Source organism: Cladophialophora psammophila (assembly GCF_000585535.1).
Source record: "Cladophialophora psammophila CBS 110553 chromosome Unknown aczJe-supercont1.5, whole genome shotgun sequence".
Classification (NCBI taxonomy): Eukaryota; Fungi; Ascomycota; class Eurotiomycetes; order Chaetothyriales; family Herpotrichiellaceae; genus Cladophialophora; species Cladophialophora psammophila.
The window spans coordinates 579,766-604,326 of NW_006912926.1; the positions used below are offsets into that span (position 1 = coordinate 579,766).

The 24,561-nt window shown below is 52.0% G+C and overlaps 10 protein-coding genes across 10 annotated transcripts; 7 read left to right on the forward strand and 3 right to left on the reverse strand.

The window, feature by feature from the left end:
* Positions 1-346: 346 nt before the first annotated feature.
* On the forward strand, positions 347-2,339 carry A1O5_03856 (uncharacterized protein; the record flags this gene model as incomplete). The annotated part of the gene is made up of 3 exons (XM_007744466.1): positions 347-441; positions 498-1,677; positions 1,737-2,339. 3 exons carry the CDS (start codon positions 347-349, stop codon positions 2,337-2,339), a joined length of 1,878 nt encoding a protein of 625 aa, XP_007742656.1.
* An 892-nt stretch (positions 2,340-3,231) lies between these two features.
* A1O5_03857 (elongation factor 2) lies at positions 3,232-6,105 on the forward strand (the record flags this gene model as incomplete). Its single annotated transcript, XM_007744467.1, has 6 exons — positions 3,232-3,240; positions 3,295-3,318; positions 3,413-3,461; positions 3,514-3,592; positions 3,647-3,761; positions 3,817-6,105. 6 exons carry the CDS (start codon positions 3,232-3,234, stop codon positions 6,103-6,105), a joined length of 2,565 nt encoding a protein of 854 aa, XP_007742657.1.
* Positions 6,106-7,283: 1,178 nt separating this feature from the next.
* On the forward strand, positions 7,284-9,083 carry A1O5_03858 (uncharacterized protein; the record flags this gene model as incomplete). Its single annotated transcript, XM_007744468.1, has 3 exons — positions 7,284-7,438; positions 7,588-7,924; positions 8,106-9,083. 3 exons carry the CDS (start codon positions 7,284-7,286, stop codon positions 9,081-9,083), a joined length of 1,470 nt encoding a protein of 489 aa, XP_007742658.1.
* A 369-nt stretch (positions 9,084-9,452) lies between these two features.
* Positions 9,453-11,456, reverse strand: A1O5_03859 (uncharacterized protein; the record flags this gene model as incomplete). Its single annotated transcript, XM_007744469.1, has 5 exons — positions 9,453-10,464; positions 10,519-10,605; positions 10,656-10,781; positions 10,831-10,937; positions 10,986-11,456. 5 exons carry the CDS (start codon positions 11,454-11,456, stop codon positions 9,453-9,455), a joined length of 1,803 nt encoding a protein of 600 aa, XP_007742659.1.
* Positions 11,457-14,365: 2,909 nt separating this feature from the next.
* On the forward strand, positions 14,366-14,975 carry A1O5_03860 (large subunit ribosomal protein L14e; the record flags this gene model as incomplete). The annotated part of the gene is made up of 3 exons (XM_007744470.1): positions 14,366-14,491; positions 14,550-14,813; positions 14,919-14,975. 3 exons carry the CDS (start codon positions 14,366-14,368, stop codon positions 14,973-14,975), a joined length of 447 nt encoding a protein of 148 aa, XP_007742660.1.
* Positions 14,976-16,625: 1,650 nt separating this feature from the next.
* Positions 16,626-17,408, forward strand: A1O5_03861 (nascent polypeptide-associated complex subunit alpha; the record flags this gene model as incomplete). The annotated part of the gene is made up of 3 exons (XM_007744471.1): positions 16,626-16,871; positions 16,975-17,033; positions 17,087-17,408. The coding sequence occupies 3 exons, from the start codon at positions 16,626-16,628 to the stop codon at positions 17,406-17,408; spliced, it is 627 nt and encodes a 208-aa protein (XP_007742661.1).
* Positions 17,409-17,802: 394 nt separating this feature from the next.
* Positions 17,803-18,460, forward strand: A1O5_03862 (ATP synthase subunit D, mitochondrial; the record flags this gene model as incomplete). Its single annotated transcript, XM_007744472.1, has 2 exons — positions 17,803-17,814; positions 17,918-18,460. 2 exons carry the CDS (start codon positions 17,803-17,805, stop codon positions 18,458-18,460), a joined length of 555 nt encoding a protein of 184 aa, XP_007742662.1.
* Positions 18,461-18,972: 512 nt separating this feature from the next.
* On the reverse strand, positions 18,973-20,778 carry A1O5_03863 (uncharacterized protein; the record flags this gene model as incomplete). Its single annotated transcript, XM_007744473.1, has 1 exon — positions 18,973-20,778. The coding sequence occupies one exon, from the start codon at positions 20,776-20,778 to the stop codon at positions 18,973-18,975; it is 1,806 nt and encodes a 601-aa protein (XP_007742663.1).
* A 1,356-nt stretch (positions 20,779-22,134) lies between these two features.
* On the forward strand, positions 22,135-23,243 carry A1O5_03864 (uncharacterized protein; the record flags this gene model as incomplete). Its single annotated transcript, XM_007744474.1, has 2 exons — positions 22,135-22,294; positions 22,345-23,243. The coding sequence occupies 2 exons, from the start codon at positions 22,135-22,137 to the stop codon at positions 23,241-23,243; spliced, it is 1,059 nt and encodes a 352-aa protein (XP_007742664.1).
* A 545-nt stretch (positions 23,244-23,788) lies between these two features.
* A1O5_03865 (uncharacterized protein) lies at positions 23,789-24,466 on the reverse strand (the record flags this gene model as incomplete). Its single annotated transcript, XM_007744475.1, has 1 exon — positions 23,789-24,466. The coding sequence occupies one exon, from the start codon at positions 24,464-24,466 to the stop codon at positions 23,789-23,791; it is 678 nt and encodes a 225-aa protein (XP_007742665.1).
* Between the last annotated feature and the right edge of the window lie 95 nt (positions 24,467-24,561).

Consider the following 24,561-nt stretch of genomic DNA (forward strand, 5'->3'; position numbering starts at 1 on the left):
TCGCGTTGAAATGCGGATGCGGATGTGGATTTTAGATGCAGGATGATGACTGCGGTGATGCAGTGTTTCCCCGCAGAAAACCCGACCAAGCGCATCTGCGGATTCCGTCCATCACTTGCACTTTTTCCTGATCGCGCTGCATGACCTCTCTACTGGGTACGCCCCTACATGCGATCAAGCGACCCATCACGTTACCGAAGAGCGACTTCTGTCATTCCTTTACTTCTAACTGGGGATTCTACGAGTCGACGGAATGTTTGATCTGAATTCCCGGTAACGAGACTGAACTCCTCTCGCAACGCCGCAGGTGCCTCAACAGCATCGCGTGCCATTCATCATGGAAACAATGGCCGCTGGTGGTGGAACGGGCAGCAAGCTCACGAGACTTATCATTATCCTGGCGGGAGTATCGTCGTTGCTTGCTACTCTAATATCGTTGGTGTATGTCGCCATATCCCCAATCTCGTTGAAATGTACAATGCTAATTGGGAGGCCAGATCAATATGGCTCCAATCCAAGAATTACAGGAAGCCTTTGCTGCAACGATATGTCATTCGAATCCTGCTCATGGTGCCCATCTACTCCGCTGCCTCGTGGGCCTCGATCGTGTCCCTAAGAGCTGCCTTCTATCTCGATCCTCTCCGTGACATCTACGAAGCATTCACGATCTATACTTTCCTGCAACTCCTCGTCAACTTCCTTGGCGGCGAGCGATCCCTCATCATCATGATGCATGGACGAGCTCCTGTCTCTCACCCGTGGCCTGTAAGCCTGTGGTGCTCCAAGATGGACATTTCGGATCCGCATACCTTTCTCCTGATCAAAAGAGGCATTCTGCAATACGCGTGGCTCAAACCCATCCTCAGTGTTGCCACCATCATCCTCAAACTCACGGGGACATATCAAGAAGGCTATATCTCCCTGACCTCGGGCTACTTTTGGACGGGCCTCCTATACAATGTCAGTGTGACCTTGAGCTTGTATTTCCTAGCCATGTTCTGGGTCTGTATGCATGAGGATCTCAAGCCATTCCGACCTATGCCAAAGTTCCTATGCATAAAACTCATCATCTTCGCCTCGTATTGGCAAGGATTCTTCCTGTCTATTCTTCAATTCCTCGGGGCCATCCCGAATGACGTTCCAGGCTACACGCCGGACAACCTTGCTGCGGCCATTCAAGACGCCTTGATCTGTTTTGAAATGCCCATCTTCGCAGTTGCGCACTGGTATGCCTTCTCCTGGCATGACTACGCCGATGTCACGATTTCGGCAGCTCGTATGCCAGTCAAATATGCCATGAGAGATGCCTTTGGTCCCAAGGACTTGATTCAGGATACAAAAGAGACATTCAAAGGAAAGGATTACGATTATCGAACGTTTGATTCTGGGGACAATGTCATTGCTCATGAAGAGTCTCACTCCCGGGTTGCCAGGATGATGGACGGCATGAGATATGAACGGGGAGGCAAGGGCAAGTACTGGATTCCAAAGCCTCAGGGGCCAAGCAGTCGGACACCACTGCTCTCAAAGGATGGGTCATCAAGGGCACCGGCGCCAGAATCTCGAGGCAAAGCTCACGACTACCGAGCAACAGAACCAGATATCGAGATAGGTATTGATGCGGAAGACGAGAGATTGTTTACTAATGCGCGAGCTCTGGAATTTGGGGATTGGAACGTAAGTTGTTGATGCCTTCTAAGCCGTGGGTGGTATATCTAACCGCCCTCCTTCTACAGTATCCAGTCATCACCGCACATGAAGCACGACGCGAGGACTGGCTCAGGCGGGATCCAAACTTGCTGACCACCTCTACAAACCGCAACCTCTTTCAGCCGACTCGTGACCGGAAGAGCCGCCGTCAGAGTGAAATCCAGGAGAGCATCCGAAAAGGCAAAAATCGAAGCACGTCGCCCTCCGAAAGCTCCTCGCACCAGGGTGCCATCGAAGCAAAATTGAAGCGCCCCAAGGAGCGTTCCCCTTCAGCTTCTGGCAAATCCGACCGCAGCCAGCTTGTCGATCTCATTGTCGAGGACTCGGAGGCAGAAGAGGCGGAGCGTGTCAGGGCTCGCAAAGAAGGCAGTGACGCTTGGAATCGAAAACCGCAGCGGCATTTTGTGCGCACCTACGGCATCGACGAGGCGGCTCCAGAGGGGCAAACGATACGAGAAGGTTGGGATCCGGCCAATGTGCCCTCGAGGCCGCCACCACCTGAGAGGGCTGTGAGTGATGATGAGAACAATTTTGTTGATAAGCTGGACGAAGAACAACCCTGGGCAGAACGCGGAGAAGGACAATATGCCAGCATGATCGAGGAGGACAATGTGTGGAGCCGGAGTTGACATTTGTAACATCATTTCGTAAGGCAAGAGAGCCCCGTGCGACCTCTGGCACCAGAGGCTTGTTCAGATTCTTGGTATGGTTTTCTACCTGGAGTACCCTTTGTTCTGGTACACGTGAGCAATGAGAGCGTTCAAGCGAGGATGGTTTGTGTCGCCACAGGCATCGGTCAGTTCTGGTCTCCTCAACGGTTGAGGTATATAGCATACTTTGTAGGGACATTGCGAGCATGAGCATGTAGAGCCCATCGGATTAGTCAATGCCCTTAGACCGTCATTGAAGAGTCTTGTTCGTTGCCACAGCTCCAGCATATATCATGGAATAGTCACGCACCATACAGCCTCGATGACTCACCGGCTCGCACGTCGCTTCTTATTTGAGGGCGGCGGGATGTGCAGAGTCATAGCAGCCCCTGTCGGGGTATCTGTAGCTATGGAGTAGGCCAAGTAGGGTTTCTCTCTCAAGACAGTGGCCAGCCCGGAGCAAATATTACTAGCCCGGAGTTAACAGCTCTTACGGCACCAGACGGCGAGTGCGGCCTCATTGGCGGGGTACCGCCTAGTCGCACCACACACTTCACTCGATTAAGCCCCACGTGAGAGCTTGCTTGGCAATTTGCCGCACTCGACTCTCTCATTTCTAACCACCAGGATTTTCTCATTTCAGTCCAACCCCTCCCTCACCCTCTCCTTCTCTTCCCCTTCCAGTCTTTCCTCGTCACCGCGCGGCTCAATCAGCTGCATTTTCCATCCTTCTTCATCTACGCAAGCGCAGGTTCTCGCCAGGCGTTTGGCAGATCGAGCGAGCTCTCGATTCTGCACCAATTCTTTTCAATAGCTCAAGAGAGCGCTTAGTCCGCCGTTCTAAGGCATTTCAACATCAAATACCGTCAAAATGGTCAACGTACGTCTATCTTCTACTGGCTCTCGATCGGCGCCATGGCTAACACTTGGACAGTTCACAATCGAAGAAATCCGCGCTGTAAGTTGCCCCTCTTCCGACAGCATCCCCATTGTGAAATTGGATTTCATTGGGCTCTGCTGCTATGCTCGATATGGACTAATACCCGAAAAAGTTGATGGACAAGCCGGCGAACATTCGCAACATGTCTGTCATTGCTCATGGTGCGTTGTCAACCCACAGTCTTGAGAGTACACAAGCTGACTGAAACCGCAGTCGATCACGGAAAATCCACCTTGACCGATTCTCTCGTCCAACGAGCCGGTATCATTTCTGCAGCAAAGGCAGGCGAAGCGTAGGTTTTGGCCATCGCCATGCATTCAACTGAAAGATAGTAACAATTTGACAGTCGGTTTACGGACACAAGAAAGGATGAGCAGGAGCGTGGTATCACTATCAAATCGACCGCCATCTCCCTTTATGCCCATCTTCCGAACGAAGAAGACTTGAAGGACATTCCCCAGGTAAGAGATGTCCAGCTCGGGTTGATCACTGTGCAGGCGATTAACTCAATCTCAGAAAGTTGATGGTAATGAATTCTTGATCAACTTGATCGACTCACCCGGTCACGTTGACTTTTCGTCCGAGGTCACGGCCGCTCTCCGAGTCACCGACGGTGCCTTGGTGGTCGTCGACACAATCGAAGGAGTCTGCGTCCAGACCGAGACTGTGCTCCGACAGGCTCTTGGTGAGCGTATCAAGCCCGTCGTCATCATCAACAAGGTCGACCGTGCTCTGCTTGAATTGCAACTCCAGAAGGAAGATCTCTACCAGTCCTTCCTCCGTACGATCGAGTCGGTCAACGTCATCATTTCCACCTACCTCGACAAGGCCCTTGGTGATGTCCAAGTCTTCCCCGAGAAAGGCACTGTTGCATTCGGTTCCGGTCTTCATGGTTGGGCATTTACCGTCCGCCAATTCGCCGTCAGGTATGCCAAGAAATTCGGCGTTGACAAGAACAAGATGATGGAACGTCTCTGGGGCGACAACTACTTCAACCCAAAGACCAAGAAATGGACAAAGACCGCTGAGCACGAGGGTAAGAACCTCGAGCGTGCTTTCAACCAGTTCATTCTCGACCCAATCTTCAAAATCTTTGATGCCTTCACGAAGGGAAAGGTTGACCAACTCGTCGAATTGTGCGCCAAGCTTGACATCAAGATCACTAGCGAAGAAAAGGAACTCCCCGGCAAGGGTCTCCTGAAGGCTGCCATGAGGAAATTCTTGCCGGCCGCTGATGCTCTCCTGGAAATGATGGTTATCCACCTGCCATCTCCTGTCACAGCCCAGAAATACCGAGCCGAAACCTTGTATGAGGGTCCGGCTGACGATCCAGCCTGCATCGCCATCCGTGACTGTGATCCCCATGCTGATCTCATGCTCTACGTTTCCAAGATGGTGCCGACTTCTGATAAAGGTCGTTTCTATGCCTTCGGTCGTGTCTTTGCCGGTACCGTCCGATCCGGCATGAAGGTCCGTATCCAAGGTCCCAACTACGTCCCTGGCAAGAAGGAGGATCTGTTCGTCAAGTCCATTCAACGTACCGTTCTGATGATGGGTCGTACCGTTGAGCCTATCGATGATATGCCAGCTGGCAACATCATTGGCCTGGTCGGCATTGATCAATTCTTGCTCAAGTCTGGTACTCTCACCACCTCCGAAACTGCCCACAACCTGAAGGTCATGAAGTTCTCCGTTTCCCCTGTTGTGCGACGATCAGTCGAAGTCAAGAATGCCAACGACTTGCCGAAACTCGTCGAAGGTCTCAAGCGATTGTCCAAGTCCGATCCTTGCGTCTTGACCCAAATCTCGGAGTCTGGTGAGCACATTGTCGCTGGCGCAGGTGAGCTTCACTTGGAAATTTGCCTGAAGGATTTGGAAGAAGACCACGCTGGTGTCCCTCTCAAGATCAGCGACCCAGTCGTCTCTTACCGTGAGACGGTTGGCGGGACCTCCAGCATGACTGCCTTGTCCAAGTCACCCAACAAGCACAACCGTCTCTATGTCATTGCCGAGCCTCTTGGGGAGGAAGTCTCCAAGGACATTGAGAACGGCAAGATTACCCCTCGTGACGATTTCAAGGCTCGTGCCCGTATCCTTGCCGATGAGCATGGCTGGGATGTTACAGATGCTCGTAAGATCTGGGCGTTCGGGCCCGACACCACTGGCGCCAACTTGTTGGTTGATCAGACCAAAGCCGTCCAGTATCTCAACGAAATCAAGGACTCTTTCGTGTCCGGCTTCCAGTGGGCGACTCGTGAAGGTCCCATTGCTGAAGAAGCCATGCGATCAATCCGGTTCAACATCATGGATGTGACTCTTCACGCTGATGCCATTCACCGTGGCGGTGGTCAGATCATCCCTACTGCTCGACGCGTGCTGTATGCCGCCACCCTGCTGGCCGAGCCAGGTCTCCTCGAGCCCGTCTACTTGGTTGAGATTCAAGTCCCGGAGCAAGCCATGGGCGGCATCTACGGTGTCCTCACTCGTAGAAGAGGTCACGTCTTCTCCGAAGAGCAACGTGTGGGAACCCCGCTTTTCACTGTCAAAGCATATCTTCCCGTCTTGGAGTCTTTCGGTTTCAATGCCGATCTGCGCGCCGCCACTGGTGGTCAAGCATTCCCTCAATCCGTCTTCGATCACTGGCAGATCCTTCCTGGTGGTTCGCCTCTTGATTCCACTACCATGGTTGGCAAGGTGGTTATGGAAATGCGTAAGAGAAAGGGTCTCAAGGAGCAAGTTCCCAGCTATGACAACTACTATGGTGAGTTTCCCTTTGCTCTCTCTGGTATATTGGACAACTGCTAACCGTACAAACAGACAAGTTGTAGAGCACGCGGCGTGAAGGCATTAATAGACAAGACCATGACTTTACGAATTGCATACACGAGATTATGGTCCTGCATTGTACGACGACGACCTCCAAAAGCATGTTTCCGCGCAATGAGATGCTTGGAGTGGGAAGGTGGATTCCAAGAAGAAAGAAATCAAGGGGTCGAAATGAATGTATCATGAAAGATGATGGGCCCGTCAATGCTATCTCCCATAGGCAGGGTTTCTCGCTCGATTTCTTTTCCCTGCGATGTGATAGATGAATGTGTAGCCTCTTGCCCGTCGCAGTGATAGAGGATTCCCTGCAGGTAATAGAACACAATCAAATCGTTGATGAAATTGACGGTTCCGTCAGCACCAAAAGGAACCGCAGGGCATTCCCACGTGACCGGATTGGCGGCCATCAAGTTCCCCCTCGAGCCTACAACGTCAATGTATGTCCTCGAGATGGCGGGACAATATTTGAAAACACCTACCATCGGGTACCAATTGGATAAATCAATTGGATAAATCATGTTGATGCGAATGCCGGAAAGTGTCATCTCAACTGGCTACATTCAAGCGGTCGTCGCCGCTGACTTGATTGAAGCACTCCATCAACCACTAAACTGCCGCCCCCAAGGATGGAATGAGTGCCGCCTCTGTTGGGGCACTTGTCTACCTCGCAAGGCGACCCTTCCCTTCTCTTCATGCACAAACTAGAAGAAATGAGTTTGCGGTCTCGATAGGTAGGTGGCCGTGTGCATCGGGGGAAAAAATCAAACTCCCACAGTCGACGGTGGTTTGTTGTTATGCGAAGCAGCTCGTCTTTGTAAGGGACAAACATTCCTTCCAAGTTCCTGCAAACGCAACTTCGAGCGTCTTTGCCTTTGTCCAACCCCATATCGCGGCTTAGTATTGTTCTCCTGCTGACAATAGGCACATTCCTCCGTTTGCTCATCACGCAAGGGAGCACCCTCCCAAGTGACATGAATCCTGACAACCGAAACGAACGGAATGATTATCTCCCATTCCACGGTCCAGGTTATTCACGCTGCCACCTACTTCCTGAATCCTGATATATTTCTGCGGCCCTGAAGCTCGCAGAGGAATATTGACGGTCCAGAGACCTAGAAATAAGGAAGCTCGAGACCACTGAGCAATTACTTGGTAAAATGGGAGACAGACGTGGAAACCCGAAGAGGATCGAGAACTTTGCGAACGTCGTGAACGCCTACACCTCTCAGTACGGCAAGAATGATGACCAGACCACTGTGACAGACGAAGAACGGAAGACGAGACAAGCGGCGGCGGCCGAGATTGCTGATTCGTGAGTACATGGCTTCAGGCGGTAATCAAGTCATTCATTGCTCCCATATCGAGCACGCTCCCGATGGACTACATTCTATATCAAAAAGCCTCTCAAAAGAGAAAGGAAAAAAAGTGGCCAGTGCTGACCATAGAACGGTTTGCCCGCAGATACTACGACTTCGCTTCTGCGGCGTATGAGAATGGCTGGTCCACTCACTTCCACTATACGCCCTTCCCACCGTCATTCCCTCCGTGCGAGAGCACAATTGCCACGGCGCTGTCCTTTTACGAGCACCGCCTCGCCTTCCTCATGAACCTGAAGCCGCACATGAAAGTCCTCGACGTGGGTTGTGGGATCGGCGGTCCCGCGCGGGAAATCGCAAAATTCGTGGGCTGTGAGATCGTGGGCGTGAGTATCAACCAGGGCCAGATTGATCGCGCCATCTACTTGACGAGGATGGAGGGTTTGCAAGATAAATGCACGTTCGTCAGAGGAGATTTTCTCGTAAGTCTCAACCTTCTTCCTGCTTCTCAATTCCCCTGTCTCCCTTTTCGAATCCTGTTTCTATCCCTCTCCAATGTGGACAACATCCCACAAAATCTTCGGAGAGGGGAGACAGAAAGGGAGACAGAGATCAAGGGAGGGAAGATATTGCGTGTACAGAGATGCTGAACCTACACGGCAGAACCTCCCCTTTGCTGCCTCCTCCTTCGACGCCGCCTACGCCATCGAAGCCACTGTGTACTCGCCCTCCCTTTTGCACGTGTATAGCGGGATATCGCGTGTACTCAAGCCGGGGGCCGTGTTCGGCCTCTCTGAATGGGTCATGACGCCGAAATACAACCCCCACGACAGGAGGCATGTGGGCATCCGGAACCGGATCGAGAGAGGGAACGCGCTGACCATGAACACGAGCGATCAGGCCCGGGAGGCGATGAGAGGGGCCGGGTTCGAGATCTTGCACGAAGAGAATTTCGCGGCCCATTTCGACTACACGAAGAGCCTCATGGAGGATCCAGCCGCCGCCGGCGGAGTAGGAAAGAGGGCCCCCCCGGGAAAAGGGAGGAGGGCGCAAGGACAGGAAACCCCGGATCTGGATCGTCACCAAAGCCCCGTCCTCGTACCCTTCAAGTCCTCCCCTTGTGGCTCCAGCTCCGACGACATCGTATCTCTCCGTCCAGCCCCTCCCCCGTCCTCACCTTTCCCCTCCTCCCTCCCGGTGCCACCGTCGACCTACCGACCATGGTTCTGGCCCTTCGTCAGCGCCACGCACCTAGCAACAACCTGGACCGACTATTGGACGGTGTGGAAAATGTCAAAGTGGCCGCGCCGCTGTTGCTACTGGATGGTCTGGGTCGGAGAGCGCGTGGGCCTGTGGGACAAGGGCGCCACGGACGCCATGATGACGCTGGCGTACTGCGTCGACAGTACCACCGAGGCGGGCAGGGAGGGGATTTTCAGCCCGTGTTGGTGGTTCATCGGGCGTAAGGCTGGCGATGGAGACGCCGAGAATATACAACGAGACGGGCAGGACCGAACCAACGTCAACGGAGATCAGAGTGGAAAAGCAGACGAAAACCTGAGCGTCCGATATCCCGATGAGCCGCAGTCAAAAGAAGGAGCCCAGGTGTGCGATGCTGGTCGCAGGATGCATTCACAATAACAATCTACTTCAAAGTCCTGGAATACCCAGGTTACGAGTCATATGCACGTTGCAGAAGCTGAGGCGCCGTTATCTAGTGTTGTATTCGCAGCTATCAAATGTATCGACCATCGCCTCCCTGGGCTCTGCCAATACGACCGAAGTCTGGTCCTCAAATGGCACGACAATGCAGCTCTGTGGGATATTCCATGATATCCTCAATTTCCAGCGAGAGCGATGTCAGAGCAATCCTAGACCCCCATAGCATACGCAAACAAATCCGTAACATTTCATACCAATTTTCCATTGCACAATTCTTCGTCCCACCATTGCCCTTCATAAAGTCTCTGCGCTATGGGTCCAAAAAATGCCGCCCTAATGTTATGGTCCTCACTTCCTTTCCTTGCCAGCAAGGTTTGGAGATCGGCTTGGAAATCGAAGTCGACAAGCGTCCACTGCGGCCTCAAGGCGAGCAGCAAAGCTCGACTTGACACTATTCTGGGCGAATCCGGCCTTGACAAACTTGGCCCATGTGTTGGTCAGGACCAATTCTTTGATGCTGAGCTCAGCCTTGTCGAAAACAGTCTCATCGAAAGCGTCGGGAATGCCAATGTTAGCGGGCAGTCTCTCGCCGAAATTGGTCATCTTTAACTGTTGCAACTGAAGTGATTCACTAGTGTCACGTTTCAGCTCGTCCCTTCCACCTGCTCCTATGACTGTCGACACGACTGACAGTTGGTCTTTGCCCATTTGGCTCTCCAGATCCTCTGAGACCGTGGATGACCAATAGTTTTCAAAAGGGGTAGCGGCGTTGGATGTTGGCTCTGCGCAGACAAGGGCGGCATATTGCTCAAAGACGGCCTCGAGGTCTCTGAGATGAGCTGAAGAGATGTTTATCGGAAACTCCGAATATTTCAAGCTCACGAAGGAAGCATAAATTCCAACAGCTTGTTGAAACTGTCGTCGAACCACGTCCGGGTGTTGGATTCTGGTAGGTCCTTGCTTGCGTAACACCCCGGACCTGGGAGCTGCAGTAAGCCAGTTGGCCTTCCAGTCTCGCACGTGAATTAGAAAGCTGATGTTCTCTCCCGAAAAGTCCTTCAACGCCGAGAACATCAGGAGAGGAGTAGGATTCAACTTCAAAGTGGTCTCGAGGGCGCTCATGGTGTACATCTCTCCTTGGCGTGCGCTTGTTGTGCTCTTGACAGACTGGCGCGTAGAAGTCCGTGATCGAACTGCAGCCGTCCTGGATCCTGCATCAGATGAACCGTCGAATTTCTGCTTTTCCTCCCACTCGGCAATGATTTCGCGTGTTTCAGTCTCAAGTTTTCTGTGCTTGAATATCTGGAAGAAGGGAACAAAGATAACTGAGGCTTGCATGATGACAATAGAGGGAGAAAACCTGAAATGCGTGAGTGACAATCCACGCCAGTAGGACAATAAGAGCTGATCTCACCATAGAGGAGGGACAAAGTACCTGTCCGTAGTCGTTTGTAATGGTGGAGCATATAGTGCAACTAACCACATAGGTGAAGCGGGTAACCTGATATTGTTAATGTAGGAGCGTGGTGAAGGGCCACAGCCAACACGCACCCAGCAACAATGCAGGCGATGGTTTGTGTCCGCCATCCGTGAACGTCATGGATATTGCGAACCCTCCAGAGGAGTATCGGGGCATACATCCAAGACCAGAACATTTGCCAGGCAATAGACGGCCACCTAGACAGTATGAGAGTTTGAAGCTACTATGTTTGAGCATCAAGCTTACCATTCCCATCCACGTCGGCAGCGTGCTCTAATGTTCTCACCATCCGGGCCACCAGACCCGGCATGAAGCTTCGGGGAAACAAGAAAGATGATGAGAGTGAAGACAACCTGAGGCGGTCAGTCGCAGGGCGCTTGATTCAGTGGCGGGTCACCTACTTGGACACTCATGCCAATTCCGATCCATGCCATGGTGTTCTTTGTGGCATTGTATGTCTTGAGTCTCTGCCACCACTTGCGCCACAGAGGAGTCTTCTGGTTTGTAGTCGACTTGGATTCGTTCAGGACATCTCCTTGCGCATATCTTTTCTGCGCCGTTGCAACAGAGAGCAATTGCGAATTAGTCGCTTGGAAGAGGGCAATCCCCAATGGCAAGTAGATGCTCATGATCCAATATTCAGTGGCACAGGGGAAGAATCCATTGAGGACGTAGGCGATCATACACAAAACCCAGTACACATGGAGAGTTGCAACGGCGCTGACTGCCAGAGGAATGTTCCGAATGCGCAGGTACGGGAGGTGTCGGTTGCGAATGAGAAAGATGGCGGCTGGGAGCAAGAGACATGTCCATGCTATGACGAGGCCAATGTAAGTAATCCCGAGTCCGTCAGTGTTGAATCTCAGCGCCATGTCGTAGCCATCCGCGTAGGAGTTTTGCACTTTGGTCGATACATTAAGGGTACCTTGATCAGGACTATTAACAGCGCGAGGCACGGAGCCTGCACATGGCGAAGTAGCTGAAGCCATCCGTACCAGCGGGTAGCGTGTTCAGTAGGGAGATTTGGAATAAGCCAATGTCTTGATGTCGATATGACGGTGCGGTGAGAGATTGGAAGGAGAAGATGGAGATGCTGGACAGATGAGTGAAGTAAGACGAGCGCGTGTCGACGCAGGTCGGCAGTGTGCGTCGTTCAGAGCTGATAGTGTGCGCTCTCAGAGCAGCAGGTGAATTAATGAAGCGGAGGTGATATAAGGCGAAGGTATGTGGCACAAGGTGACGAGGAAATAAGAAGACGGAAGAGGCAGGAGGGAAGGGATTGAGAGGAAGGCACGAGGGAAGTACAAGATGAACACAACTGCACAACAAAAGACAGAAGTGAAGCCGAAGTGAGAATGTCAGATAGGAGAGATGACTTCCTCTCTTTCTTTTTTTTTTCCCCCTCCCGTTAGTTGACACTTGATCGTCACCTCCAGCTCACGAAGCTTTCCTGTGCCTCTCGATCATGGACCATCGTTGCTTTGGGTGCGGCACGCGATGGGTTTTATGTACTGTTTCATGGGCAGTGCACTTGCCTTCAGATGTGTTGCCTCACCCCTCCCAGCAGATTGTTTGTCCCTGCGCACTTTCGGGGCGCAGTTTCGCACGTGGGAGAACATCAGTTCCTCGTCGCCCCCGATCTGGCCTGAACGAGGCCTGTCACCTTCCCTTCTTGCGGAAGATGATGATGGAAGAGGAGGAAGTCGAGTTACATCCCTTTACGAGCCTTGCAGGACGCGGCATCGGGTCGCCTGGGGCCTTGGCCCTTGGCCGCGAAGAAACAAAGACGACGCCGCCAGGTGGAGTTGACGAACCCCAGTCATCTTCCAAACGTCGTTCCATGCTGATTCCCCTGCCGGTTCGTCTGCACAACCTTGTCCAAGATTAAGCGATCGACTGGTGTCGTGCTTCATCTCCTAGCTGATGAACCCGGTCGAACGTCCCTTAATTCTCTACCTGGTCAGCTACTGGATACAAAACACAAGACGCAACCCATCTCACGCCATCTAGCTGATCGCGGATGTTGTCACTCCACTCCCCGTCGCTTGCAAAGCTGAGCCACTCAGTTGCAGAAATAAGCGACACCATAAGCCCCTTGGTTGGGTAACCACTCCACACGGAATAGTTTGGGCAGAGAGCTACAACCTCCTCAAGCGTGCAGTACTTCCGAAGGAGCATCGTGGAAAAATCATTGACAGATGCACCGTGTTTCTCGAAGTAACAGATCATAACTCTGGATGGAAGACTTCCTCGCTTTGCCATGGTTGCACACGCGCAGTTTTACACCGGTTCTTGATGCGGCTGTGTTACTCGGACGGCTTAAAAACATTCTACGAGAGAACACATCAGCCAGGGTGGCGACGAGAAATGAATACAGCGCAATCTTGGTGACACTTCTATTCGGCTGGCTGGCTTCGGCTCACGCACCGAAAAGGAACGCCAAGTTACGTTGGACACCTGCAGTCCCTTTGTGTACAAGCCTTAGTGATATGTAAAGCATCTTCGGAAAAGAGGGCAATTACTGAAACAAAGTCCAGCACACGACCACGGGAGTCAACGCACATCCTTCCAGGTAGCCAACTGCTAAGAGAAGGTAGTATATCGTGGAAAAGGTTATCGGACAAACAGGCGCGTTTCGATGTGTAATGCGCAGAACCGATTGATTGGGGCCTACCATATCATCTCATTCTGGCAATCGTACCTTACGCTGTCGGCAACGTGCAGGATGTAACGGAAGATTGCGAAACAGACACGGGCCAGAATCCACCAACCATACATGGGATCAAAGGGGTTCGTCAGGGTGGCCACCTAAAGAGGACGACGTTGCCATGGAACCACGTCAGATTCACCTTTTTGCCCTGGTACATGTCAGCAATAAACTTGCATGGCTGGTTGGAACATCAATGGCTGTCAAATTTCCTCAGAGATCTTGGTGAAAAGGGTACGATCATGTCAATGTTGATCAGTTACTATCTAGTGCAAAGAGTGTAATCATCGGAAGGAGTCCACCGGTGGGAAGAAGACGTACATACCTTCAAAAGGGGGCTGTCTGTCACATTCTCAGACATTGAGGGGGTCAAAGAAACAAAATCATGCAGAATCCCTAGTTGGAGGACTTCGAGTAAACCGGCGGCAAGGAATGTGGTCGCAGCAGATCAAGCAACAACTGTCGGCACTGTCAGCTTATGTTTCATAAATTTCATAGTCCTCAACGAAAACAAGCTGCAGGTTTCTAAATTCAGGATATGTAAGAATTGAATATCATCTCTTCGGCACTGTTGAGAGGCTCCGGCGAGAGCCTCCAGTGCCAAATTCAATCGCAAATTATAACATCATATGAGAGACGGCTCAGAGTAAACGTAGAAACACTCACAAGGAAACCAAGTTGTGGGCCTCATCTCAGCCTCAGAGAAGCACGAACTCAGGAGCCGATGGACGTCACATACAAGACATGGAGACTAGAGATCGGGAGCATGCCTCAGCAGCACACAGCAGTGAGGAAAAAGAACGTCAAAAACAAAAGACGGGAAGAAAATTCGAGTGGTCTTTCGCGACGCGAAAAAGGGCTCGAGAGGGCTTAGTGCCGAGCTTCGGTCTTGGCGGAAAATGTGTCTTGGCGTGGACGCACTATCTCGAATTTCCCTTGCATGTTGCGAAGGTCTCCCGAATTGACTGTAGAGGCGACAACATTATTCCCCATAACTTTTCGTATGCTTGCCAAATATCCCCTGCTCCCAAAAACACAGCTAATATTTGCGCATAGTCCTCTCTTACCGGCAAGATGTCTAACGTCGATATCAAGCCAGCCGGGTGGAAGTTGGTCGAGGTTGGTCGAGTGGTCACTCTCCGCTCAGGGCCATACGAGGGCAAGCTTGCTACCGTGGTTGAGATAATAGACCCGGGCAGAGTATGTTCTGACTCTTGAGAAGCAAAGGGGAAAAACATCTGCTCACGAAAACTTCCAGATCCTGGTCGACGGCCCCTCCACGAAAGAAGATGCAGTTGTCCCCCGACAGGCTATCGCTACCAGCACCGTCTCCCTCACACCTTGGGTCATCCCCGGCCTACCAAAAGCCGCCGGCACTGGCGCAGTGAAGAAGAAGTGGGAGAGCTTTGAGGTCGACAAGAAGTGGGCAGAGTCATCCTGGGCGAAGAAGAGAGAACAACAAGATAGGAGGAGAACCCTCACCGACTTTGAGCGATTCAAGGTGATGAGACTGAAGAAGCAGGTGAGCCACACTCAAGCGATCTATACGCCGCCCCAAATCGGAGCCTCTTGCTCCGAGGTTCACGGGCGTCTTGTGGGAAGTCAACACTAATGGACAGGATTCTAGGCACGATTTGAAGTTCTGAAGGCACAGGCGAAGGTTCGGGCAGCAGCAAAGGCATAAATTCGGCACGGATACGGCGTCACAATCCAACTCCACAAATTCCAAGATGAACAAAGATATGCGGGCTGCAGCATGTCCGAGGGTAGGCACGACTGTCGGTTCGATTGACGAACACAATCCGCGGCTGTGGCTCTCTTCTCTCCGCCCGCGCGGGAATTTCTGCAGAAGCATGATTCAATAAATTCATGAAATGCGATCAAATATTCAGACCAAATTCTATACAGCCTGGCTGCGTGAGGTGTTGTCCGGCTTTCCACGATATTCAGTCCTGTGGTGGTTCCAGCTCTGTTGGAGCAATAAGTAGGATGTGTCCGATAAGCCCAGACTGCGAGGTCTTTCCACACACACTCATCCGTTGCACTCTTTTTAATCTCGGCTATGACTATTCTTCTTGACTCCATTGTTCGGTCTCACCTCCGACACATTTCGGTCTCTATTTGCCCATGTTTTGGCATCTTCGACACTATCCCCCTTTGCACTCGTAACGTCGTTTGAGCCTGACAAGACTCGTGCTACTTCGGCAAAACCCATACATAAGCTTCAACATCTCACAAGGCAGAAGTCGGAACTTGTTATAGGCGTAAGTGGGAGGCTTTCAGACGATCGTATACTTCTATTACATATCAAACACTCCGAATGTAATATACTCCAGCCTGAATACACCATAGACGACTGCCGTCCCTTTCAACGGTGCGCGGCACGTATACCATAGTAATGCCAAACAGATCCAATCTGTCCCGCGTCAGCGATGTCTCCCGCCACAGCCTTTCTCAACAACCTCCGCACCAGCGAAGATAAAGAAACGCGAACTGACATGGCAGAAGTGTGAATGTGCACATCCCTCTGTAGCTGAGAGAGGCCAGAGGCAACAGGGACAGTAAGAGTTTCGTGAACGATGCTGTTCCACGTTTCTCCAGGGCCGAAGTCCTCCGTTGTATGACTGCTGCATTTCTCTCCCGAAGCGTCCGAACAAACCACGGAATTTGCACATCACCTCTCTGAGAATAGAGGCAAACCCTCAATCAGATAGCTCCCCATCTAGGAGACGCAGAAGGGGTAATTGTAGCATTGAATCGCGGGATCTTTGAATGTATCACGTCTTGCTTCCAGGTGATCGCTCACAGTTTAGGGCATATTCCCGGCCGTGGCTGTGCTCTCTGAGACCGAAGCCCGCACTAGTTCAACAAGACCGTCAGAAACTTACCGGTCCATGCGGCGCCTATTAGCAACCAGGCTCAGTCACACTTTTGGTACACCTACCTTGCTAGGTATTGTTAAGAGAGGTGAGCTCATGCTTGGCCATGACGGTCGGGACCGAGGACTCGTGACAACATGAAGAGGCTCGCAATGCCAAGCCGCATTCGACACAAGACTGGCAATTTACCCGAGGTTCGTCAATTCCACAATTCAATGAACAATCAAACGTCCAAATCACAAAATCTCATTGTTCATCAACCGCTCAGAGAGGCTCAACTGTAAGATCCCTAGCTCTCACTACTTGTCGATCCAATTGATTGGCGCTCGAAGATACCGAAGTTATCTATCGCAAAGAGCGTCAATCCTACCCCACAAACCCCAAGCAAAGCCTTGCTAACATTTGAAACTGCGCAGTACTTTTTCAGCAAGTCCTCTCCTTCTCAACCAATCAAAATGTCGAACCCAAGAATAGAAGAGCTCCCTGATGATGAGCCCGACAAGAAGGCAGCAGCAGAAGATGCCTCCAGCTCGTCTGACTCTGAACCCGAGGCCGCTGCTGAAGGAGAAGCCAATATTCCTGCTGGTTCTGCGGTCGCAGTCCACAGCCGAAACGAGAAAAAGGCGAGAAAGGCAATTGGCAAGCTGGGCTTGAAGCATGTTCCGGGAATTACACGAGTTACGTTGAGGAGACCAAAAGGAGTAAGTTCTCCTCCACACCATGGCAATATAAAATCACGGAATATCTCCTGTGGTCGCGTGGATATTGTGGCAGCTGTAGTAGATTGCTGATTCTCGCGTATAGATCCTCTTCGTCATCTCCAACCCTGATGTCTACCGATCGCCAACCAGCAACACCTGGATGTAAGTTGAAATTGTTAATCTGCGGCGAAATGTCCATTTAACAAGACTGCTAGTATTTTCGGCGAGGCTAAGATTGAAGATCTTAACTCACAATCCCAAGCCGCTGCTGCTCAGCAACTCGCAGCCGCCGAGGCAGCCAATGCAGATCACGCCGGCCACGACCACGGACCGGAGAACGGCAAGGGCAAGGCGGTTGAAGACAAGAAGGCAGAGGATGAAGAAGATGATGAGGAAGAGGTTGACGATAGCGGTCTCGAGGCCAAAGACATTGAACTTGTCATGACCCAAGCATCCGTCTCGAGGAAGAAAGCTGTTAAAGCTCTGAAGGAGAACAACAATGACATAGTCAACTCTATCATGGCGCTGAGTGTATGATCAGGAAAAGGCAAGCCAAAAGTTTCTGGATCTGCATCGTTCTACAGGGGTAGTCAGTCTTCCAAGGGATGGTTTCAGTGGTCCTCAGCAATCCAGGCAGTATTTCGACGCATACAGAGCTTGCATATCGAGCTATGTCTTCAGATGCATCTGAAAGAATGAAACTGACATCGGCCAACTCTTTGTTGTCCATCCTTACGCATTAATAAGTCCCAAAACGGTCTCCCGTAGATGTAAGGTATCAGGGCGATGTCAGGTGCAGCAAGTCAATCACGTGATCAGCTCTGGCATTGAGTTTCGCCGAAGCTCAGGGACCTTCAACTTTGCACCTTCTCATAATCAAGCTCGACGACTCTCTCTCTTCTCCGGCATTTTCACCCTCATACCTCTCAAAATGGCCGCTCAAGTATGTCTCCCAGCTCCTATCAATTCCTCCCCAGCTTTTCCGTGATAAATCAGCCTGCCCGAAAACCATTTGACTAACAGCACCTTTTCACTTCCCACCACAGTCCCGCGCAGCAATGAAGCTCGACTGGAGCAAAGTCGGCACCCAACTCGGTCTCCGCGGCAGCACGGCTACCGCCCTCGCGAACTTCAAGAAGCGAAACGACGACGCCCGCCGCCGAGTGCAGGTGCTGCAAGACCAGCCCTCCACCGTCGACTTCGGACACTACCGCTCCGTCCTGAAAAACACGGCTGTAATCGATGAGATCGAGCAGTACTTCAAAACCTTCCAGCCGAAAACCTACGACGTTAGTAAGCAGATCAAGGCCATCGAGAGCTTCGAACAGGTGGCAATCAAGAATGCAGAGGACACCAAGGGTAAAGTGGAGGTCGAGCTAAGGAGCTTGGAGAAGGCTTTGAACGATATTGAGGGTGCAAGACCGTGGGATGAGACTACCGTTGACGAGGTTGCTGCCGCGGCGCCAGAGATTGACGAGTACACGGCTAGGCTGGTCAAGAAGGGACGGTGGATGCCACCGGGGTACCAGGTACGAATACTGAATCTCTACTTCTCCGCCGCAGAACGACAAATTTTACCCGGAGACTAGACTGCTAACTTTCTGGCTTTACAGGAGAGGTTCCCCAATTTGTCGGTGCTGTAGATGTCGCGCTACAAGGAGAGAAGGCGGGGAGAGAGAGGAGCCCTTGGTTGGGAGCGGCAACCTTTTCCTCGGAATCAATGCTTTTGTGTCCCCATCCGAGAATTTATGTATAGTGGCTTAGATCAAAACATCAACAATTGTTCAACAAGTCAATTCTACCAGATCGGTCGTTCCGTTACCCCCCCCTGTGGTCGCTTGGGAACTGGGATCCATGAAACGGACACCAACTCGCTTACACCGTCGGAAACAGCAGGAATGACAATCTTACAGGCTGCGAGAACCGAGACCAAGAACTCATTCAGGGCCAAAATCAGTTTTGATGCTCCCTCGATCTATTCTGACGCAAATCAATCCTCTACTACCAAAAGAATTAGCAAGTCCACCCAAAAATACTCAGTCATGTGTTGCTAGCTGTCGTAAACCACAGTTCTGTCCCGCCTTTGCGCGGTGAGAGTTTCCTACAACCCGGAATCCTCCTGTTGAAACACGGCGGTCTGGCTGTACGTGTTCCAATCGCTGCACTGCTTGAACCAGTCCTGTCCGATGCCCAACGTCTTGATCTGATCGGGCTCCTCTAGGAACTGGGCACCCAGGCCCAGTCCTACGTGCCAGGCGATGTGGCAATGCATCAACCACGCGCCAGGGTTGTCCGTTATGAACGCGATGACCAGGTAACCCGAGGCGGGGAGCATGGCGACGTCCCTGCGGGGCGGGTTCTTGTAGTTAAGGGTCTGCGAGTTGTTGAAGATGCCCTGCCCGGCGCCCAGGACGTAGAAGTCGTGGCCGTGCAGATGGATCGGGTGCGGGATGGGCGGCGCGATCGTGGGCACGGCCTGGATGACCCAGTATGACCAGGCGTTGGCGTTGGGCAGGGGGATCAGGTTCATGCTGGCCGGGTAGCTGGTGTTGTCCGAGAGCACGTACTGCAAGGTCGGGTCGTCCCAGGGCACTTGGATGGCCGTGAAATTCAGGTTCCACTGGAACAGCGTCTGCTGGGCCTGGTTCTGCACGATGGCGAAGCCGACGTCCAGGCGCGACGAGTGCGGGATCGTGTAGTTGCTGGGCACGTCGAGTTTGACGTACGGGATCAGTTGGCTGTTGGGGTCGTTGCAGTCCGCTCCCGGGGGCGCGTTGGAGCGGGTTGCGTTGGAGGGCAGTGAGGTAGAATTGCCGCCGGCGTAGGAGAAGATGGCCAGGGCGTTGGTGTTGAGGCTGCTGCTGCAGCCGGCCTGGGGCACGACGTGGAACCAGTAGTTTCCGATCGGTTGGTTTGCGTCGATGACCACGTCGTAGCGTTCGCCGATGCCGATGAAGAGCCACTGCGTGGTGAACGGCTTGACGGGCACAAAGTCTGCAGTCATGACGGTCATGTTGTGCCCGTCCAGGCCGACTTTGAAGTTGTCGTTGGTTGAAGTGTTGATCAGGCGAAGACGGTGCTTCTTGCCCTTGGTCAACGTCGTCCGGCTGTATCGACCCGCGGTGCCATTGACGTTCATGTTGGTGCCGTTGATGAGGATATTGTTGCCCGGCGGTGGTCCGCGCGGGAACCCGCCATTCTGGATCAATGGCCCCAGCTCGAATGCACTGCGGTAGTACCAATCGGTGATGGGGTAGGCGCCCAGATCTATATCGTAGTTGGACGTTGCAGGCCCGTTGATGATCATTGTGCCCACGACGCCGTCCGTGTATTGGTCCGAGAAGTGGCTGTGGTACCAGGTCGTCCCAAACTGGGTGCACAGAAAGGTATACGTGCGCGACTGGCCTGGCGCGAGTGGACATTCTGTCACACCGTTGGTGCCGTCCATGTGGTTCGTCTTCCACTGACGTAGACCGTGCCAGTGCATGCTGGTCCCGTTTGTGGTAAGGCTGTTCTTCACCGTGATCTTCAGCGTATCGCCCCAGTTGGCGACGATCGTGGGTCCTGGAAACCTGCCGTTGATGGCGTAGACCGGCCTGGAGAATCCGTCTGGAGCCATAGTGATGTTTTGTACCTCAAGATAGTACTCAACCACCTTGCCAGTGTTGGGCCAGGTGCTGTCATAGTTGGTAGCGATGCTGAAGCCGTTGCCCCAGCATTGGCGCGTAAAAGGTCCGTTCGTGCACTGAGCGTCTGGCGTATTGGTTGTAGTTGCCGAGCCAGCAGCGGTGGAGGACGCTTGCCTCGGCAGAAGGCCATTGTCAATCTGAATTAGTTCAGCAGTGGGAATATAGGCAGCAAAGGCCAGGTGGACAATGAGTGAAACGAGGGACAAGAAGACCAACATAGCGAGCGACTACGACAAGGGCAGAAGGAAACAGTGACGGGGCAGAACGCAGGAAACAGAAACAGCTGGCATACAAGAGATGTCAATATAAAGGTAATAAGATCCTGATATGCAAACAGTTACCTCCTCCCTTGCCATGGCAAAAGGCTCATTTTGGTCGGCATAGTGGATAGTGGTCTGATCGTGATTGGAAACGTGGTACACTGGAGATTTCGCCCGGGTGTCTTGGATTCCTGGCAGCATTTTGGGGCTCGATGTCGCACAAGCAAAGTATTTGACAATCTCTTGAGGCACCGGCCCGATAGTCTCGGTCTCACCTCGTCTAGCATGACCAGATCCGGACGGAAAGGCGTTGTCGACTCCAAGAAAACAACCGACAGTTCTTGGGATCTAATTTCCGCGACATACGAGCTGTACCTGTTGTTTTCAACAAGGCCATGAGAAATCCATTCACTCGGCTGATCGAGTCAACAATACAACAGTCCTGATTGAAATGCTGAGAATAGCGAATCAGTAAACAGTCGATGGTTGGAGGCCACGAGGCGACAAAAGTTGTAATATACTTCACTGCATACCAGAAACGGTCTAGTGCCATTGTCCAACCAATCAGGACTACTGCCCCTTTTTGGCAGCGGAGCCTGGAAGTCATCAAGGACAACATCATTTTCTTCCCCCTCGCTTCATCCGGTCAACTTTGATATCGAACCCACAATTTCAATTGTCTGATGCTCCTTGCAGCGCATTCACCGAATTCATACAATCCTGGTCTCGGTCCCATTCCCAGTCAGCCCCAAGTATTGTATTGCGTGATTCTGTCTTGGCGAGAGCGCTTCTCCATGTTTCTTTTATTGGAAGCCCTACAAGAGTCTTGGGTTACACGACGCGGTCTTGCGGACCACAGCAGAACCAGAAACCCGGATGCCTTACAATGTCTCTATGGCAGTTTCCGGGCTCTTCTCATGATATCCGGCGACCTCGGAACCTCCCGACCCCGAGACAATCACATTGTGAATGAAGCCGAACTTTCTGAAATCAGAGCTTGCGGCGATCCATTCCACCGACTTCTAATTTCGAGTTCGATTTCGTGTCCTGGATGTGACTGATTGTCGATGTCTCAGCTGGATTTTCGCCAAAGCCAGACTTCGTCGATGTCTGCAGGGTTCTCCAGGTCTACTTTCGCTAGGGAGGGGAGACAATTCTGTCTCAGTTCTCAATTTCTTCTGCAAAGGGGAGTGATCCTTGATCTCTGCCGGCAACAATGAGCCGAGCCAGCTCCTCTCTGTGTTCATATAAGCCAAGTGCTGTTCCTTTGCACAAGAATACTTTCATTTTGCGTGTGCGTTTTTTGTCGTCGATATGCGTTTCAACCTGTGCCCTGTTCCCGCCCTTTTGGCTTTGGCAGGTCGGTCCGCTGCTGACTGCTTGTCGTATGGATATGATTTCGTCAACCAAGGAGGACCTTACTGCATCAACACGACTTCTACAGCATATTTCTCGTTTGGAACAGAATTCTTTGGTATGTAAGGAATACGGTAGAAGAGCCAACTTGATTCTGACAATGACAAGGCTGCCAGCCAAGCGACGTCCAAGATGCCGTTACGCCAATTTTGGTCGATCCAAATAGCGACGAGTACTTCTGCTCCGACATCGCCGTCCAGCCAGATGGGGAAGATATGGTATCCACATGGTATTTCATTGTTCTCCATGGGCAAGTCTGCTTCCTGACAGCAACTAGCAACGTCCCCGGGAACGAAGTGACGAAGAACAACATGTTCTCTGGAGACTGGACAATCGTCATCGAAGGCCTGACATTTGCCTGGATGAGATCGTTTTCCATCATTGCGGCACCACCAGTGGTCGTCACAACTACTCCAACTGCCACATTCACAGTCACATCAACCCCTTCTACCACCATCACAACAACAATCACCAACGTCTTTTCGACCACTGCATCCCCTTCCACCGTCACAGTTCCTACCACGACCACGACAAGAACCATAACCACCTCTCCCGCCCAAGTAACGGTATATTCGACGTCGACCATCACACGAACACGTACCAGCAGAGTATTTTCCAAAACCGTCTCGACCACTACTGTCACGACGTCATGCAGAACACAGCCGCCAGCGAAAGATCCTACGTGTACCATTCGGCCTACGAAGGCTACACTTGCTGCAGCCAACGCATCAATCACGATCCTCCCACGAATGCGTCAATTCGAGCGACCTGGCAGGAACGGGAATAGGCGAGCTAATGAACGGAGAGATGACACGCCAATCGATAGTGGCCCAGGTACATTGCAACTCAAATTTGTCTCAGCAACGACCGCGCTGACCGCTTCCGTAGATCAATGTACCACAACTGTCGCCGATACTGCCAATGCTATTTCTTCATACACTACAGTTACAGCCCCGACAAGTACTGAAATTGATACTGAAAACGCAACAACGACAACCACTGTGTAAGTTAAGCGAATGGGAGTCAAGCAACAGTCACTAAGTCTGAGCACCAGCACGCCTCCGCCCGTGACGGCATATTCTGGAAAGGCAAAGACAACAATCACAGTAACAGCACCCACGCCTACCCGCACTCGTACAACTCGTACTTATCAGACAGTTTGGACCACCTCGACAATATGGGCAACGTATGGATTGTGGACTTCGTTTTCTTCTTGGAGCGTCTAGCTAACGACACGCCAGAATCACCTCGACTGTCAAGACATCGCCATCCGGTTGGGTCTGTGCTACATCTGCAGGGCATTGAATGAGAATGACAGCAGGACGGACGGAAGGGTTGTAGGAATATTCAGACTATAAAGGATAAAGGGGGCTGCTGGGGCCGGCAACTATTAACTAACTTTTGTACTTTCCTCTTCTCAGTCAAGTAGTTTATTCGCACTTCCCGCGGTGACCGTGACGGATCCAACTGCTAGATCTCTCTCTCTTTCTTTTTTTGGGATGCTTCAGCCGCTTCTATTGATTTGACATCTTCTCTGATAACTTCCATCAGCCTAAACTAGCGAGGCAGTTGTCGCTGGTGCCAAGTCCCACAGTCGCTGGCATGAGGATCTCAAACTGGCGGTATGCCTCACCCGATTGCCCCATTTCTCGAGCACAAAAGCTACTCTCTCTTCAATCGAGTTGCATGTCGCTGGCAACAACACGAACCCGATATCACTCAGCCGCAGCAGGTCGATGAAGGCTTGGTGTAGCTCAAACCACTCTCTTGTGTCTTGCGGCATCAGCCTCACGCCATCATCAGACAGCCAGCGCGGAACAGGTTCGCAAAGTATGACGACGCCTTGACGCATTGTCTTCCTCAACGCTGCCCAGGCAGACGTCCCAAGCATTTCTTTTGTGACTCGCGGTGGACCGTATAGTTTAGCATAAGCGATTGGGTCAATGCCAGATCGATCGGAGATGATGAATCCTTGACTTTGGAGTTTTTGTTCCTCATCCAGCTGCGCCTCGAGCACACGTTTCTGGAAACCCATCGCTTTCTCTGACCCGGTTCGAATATCGTCTCTGTTCACATCTGCTGCCACCAAGATGCCGCGGGCAAGCTCCTTGATGATAGCAAAGGAAAGGTAAGTTTGTTGTCTTCGTATATGCTGGGAGACAGCTTCAACCAAAGTGGTCTTGCCGGTGCACTGGGCCCCAATGATGTATATCGAAGGCATGTCCGCCATGGACGATCCGGTTTCTCAGATACAGACCAGTTGCGGTCGAAGGAAAATGGGGCTACTCGAACAATCCCACCTTCGGAAGGCCTTGGATGATTTGG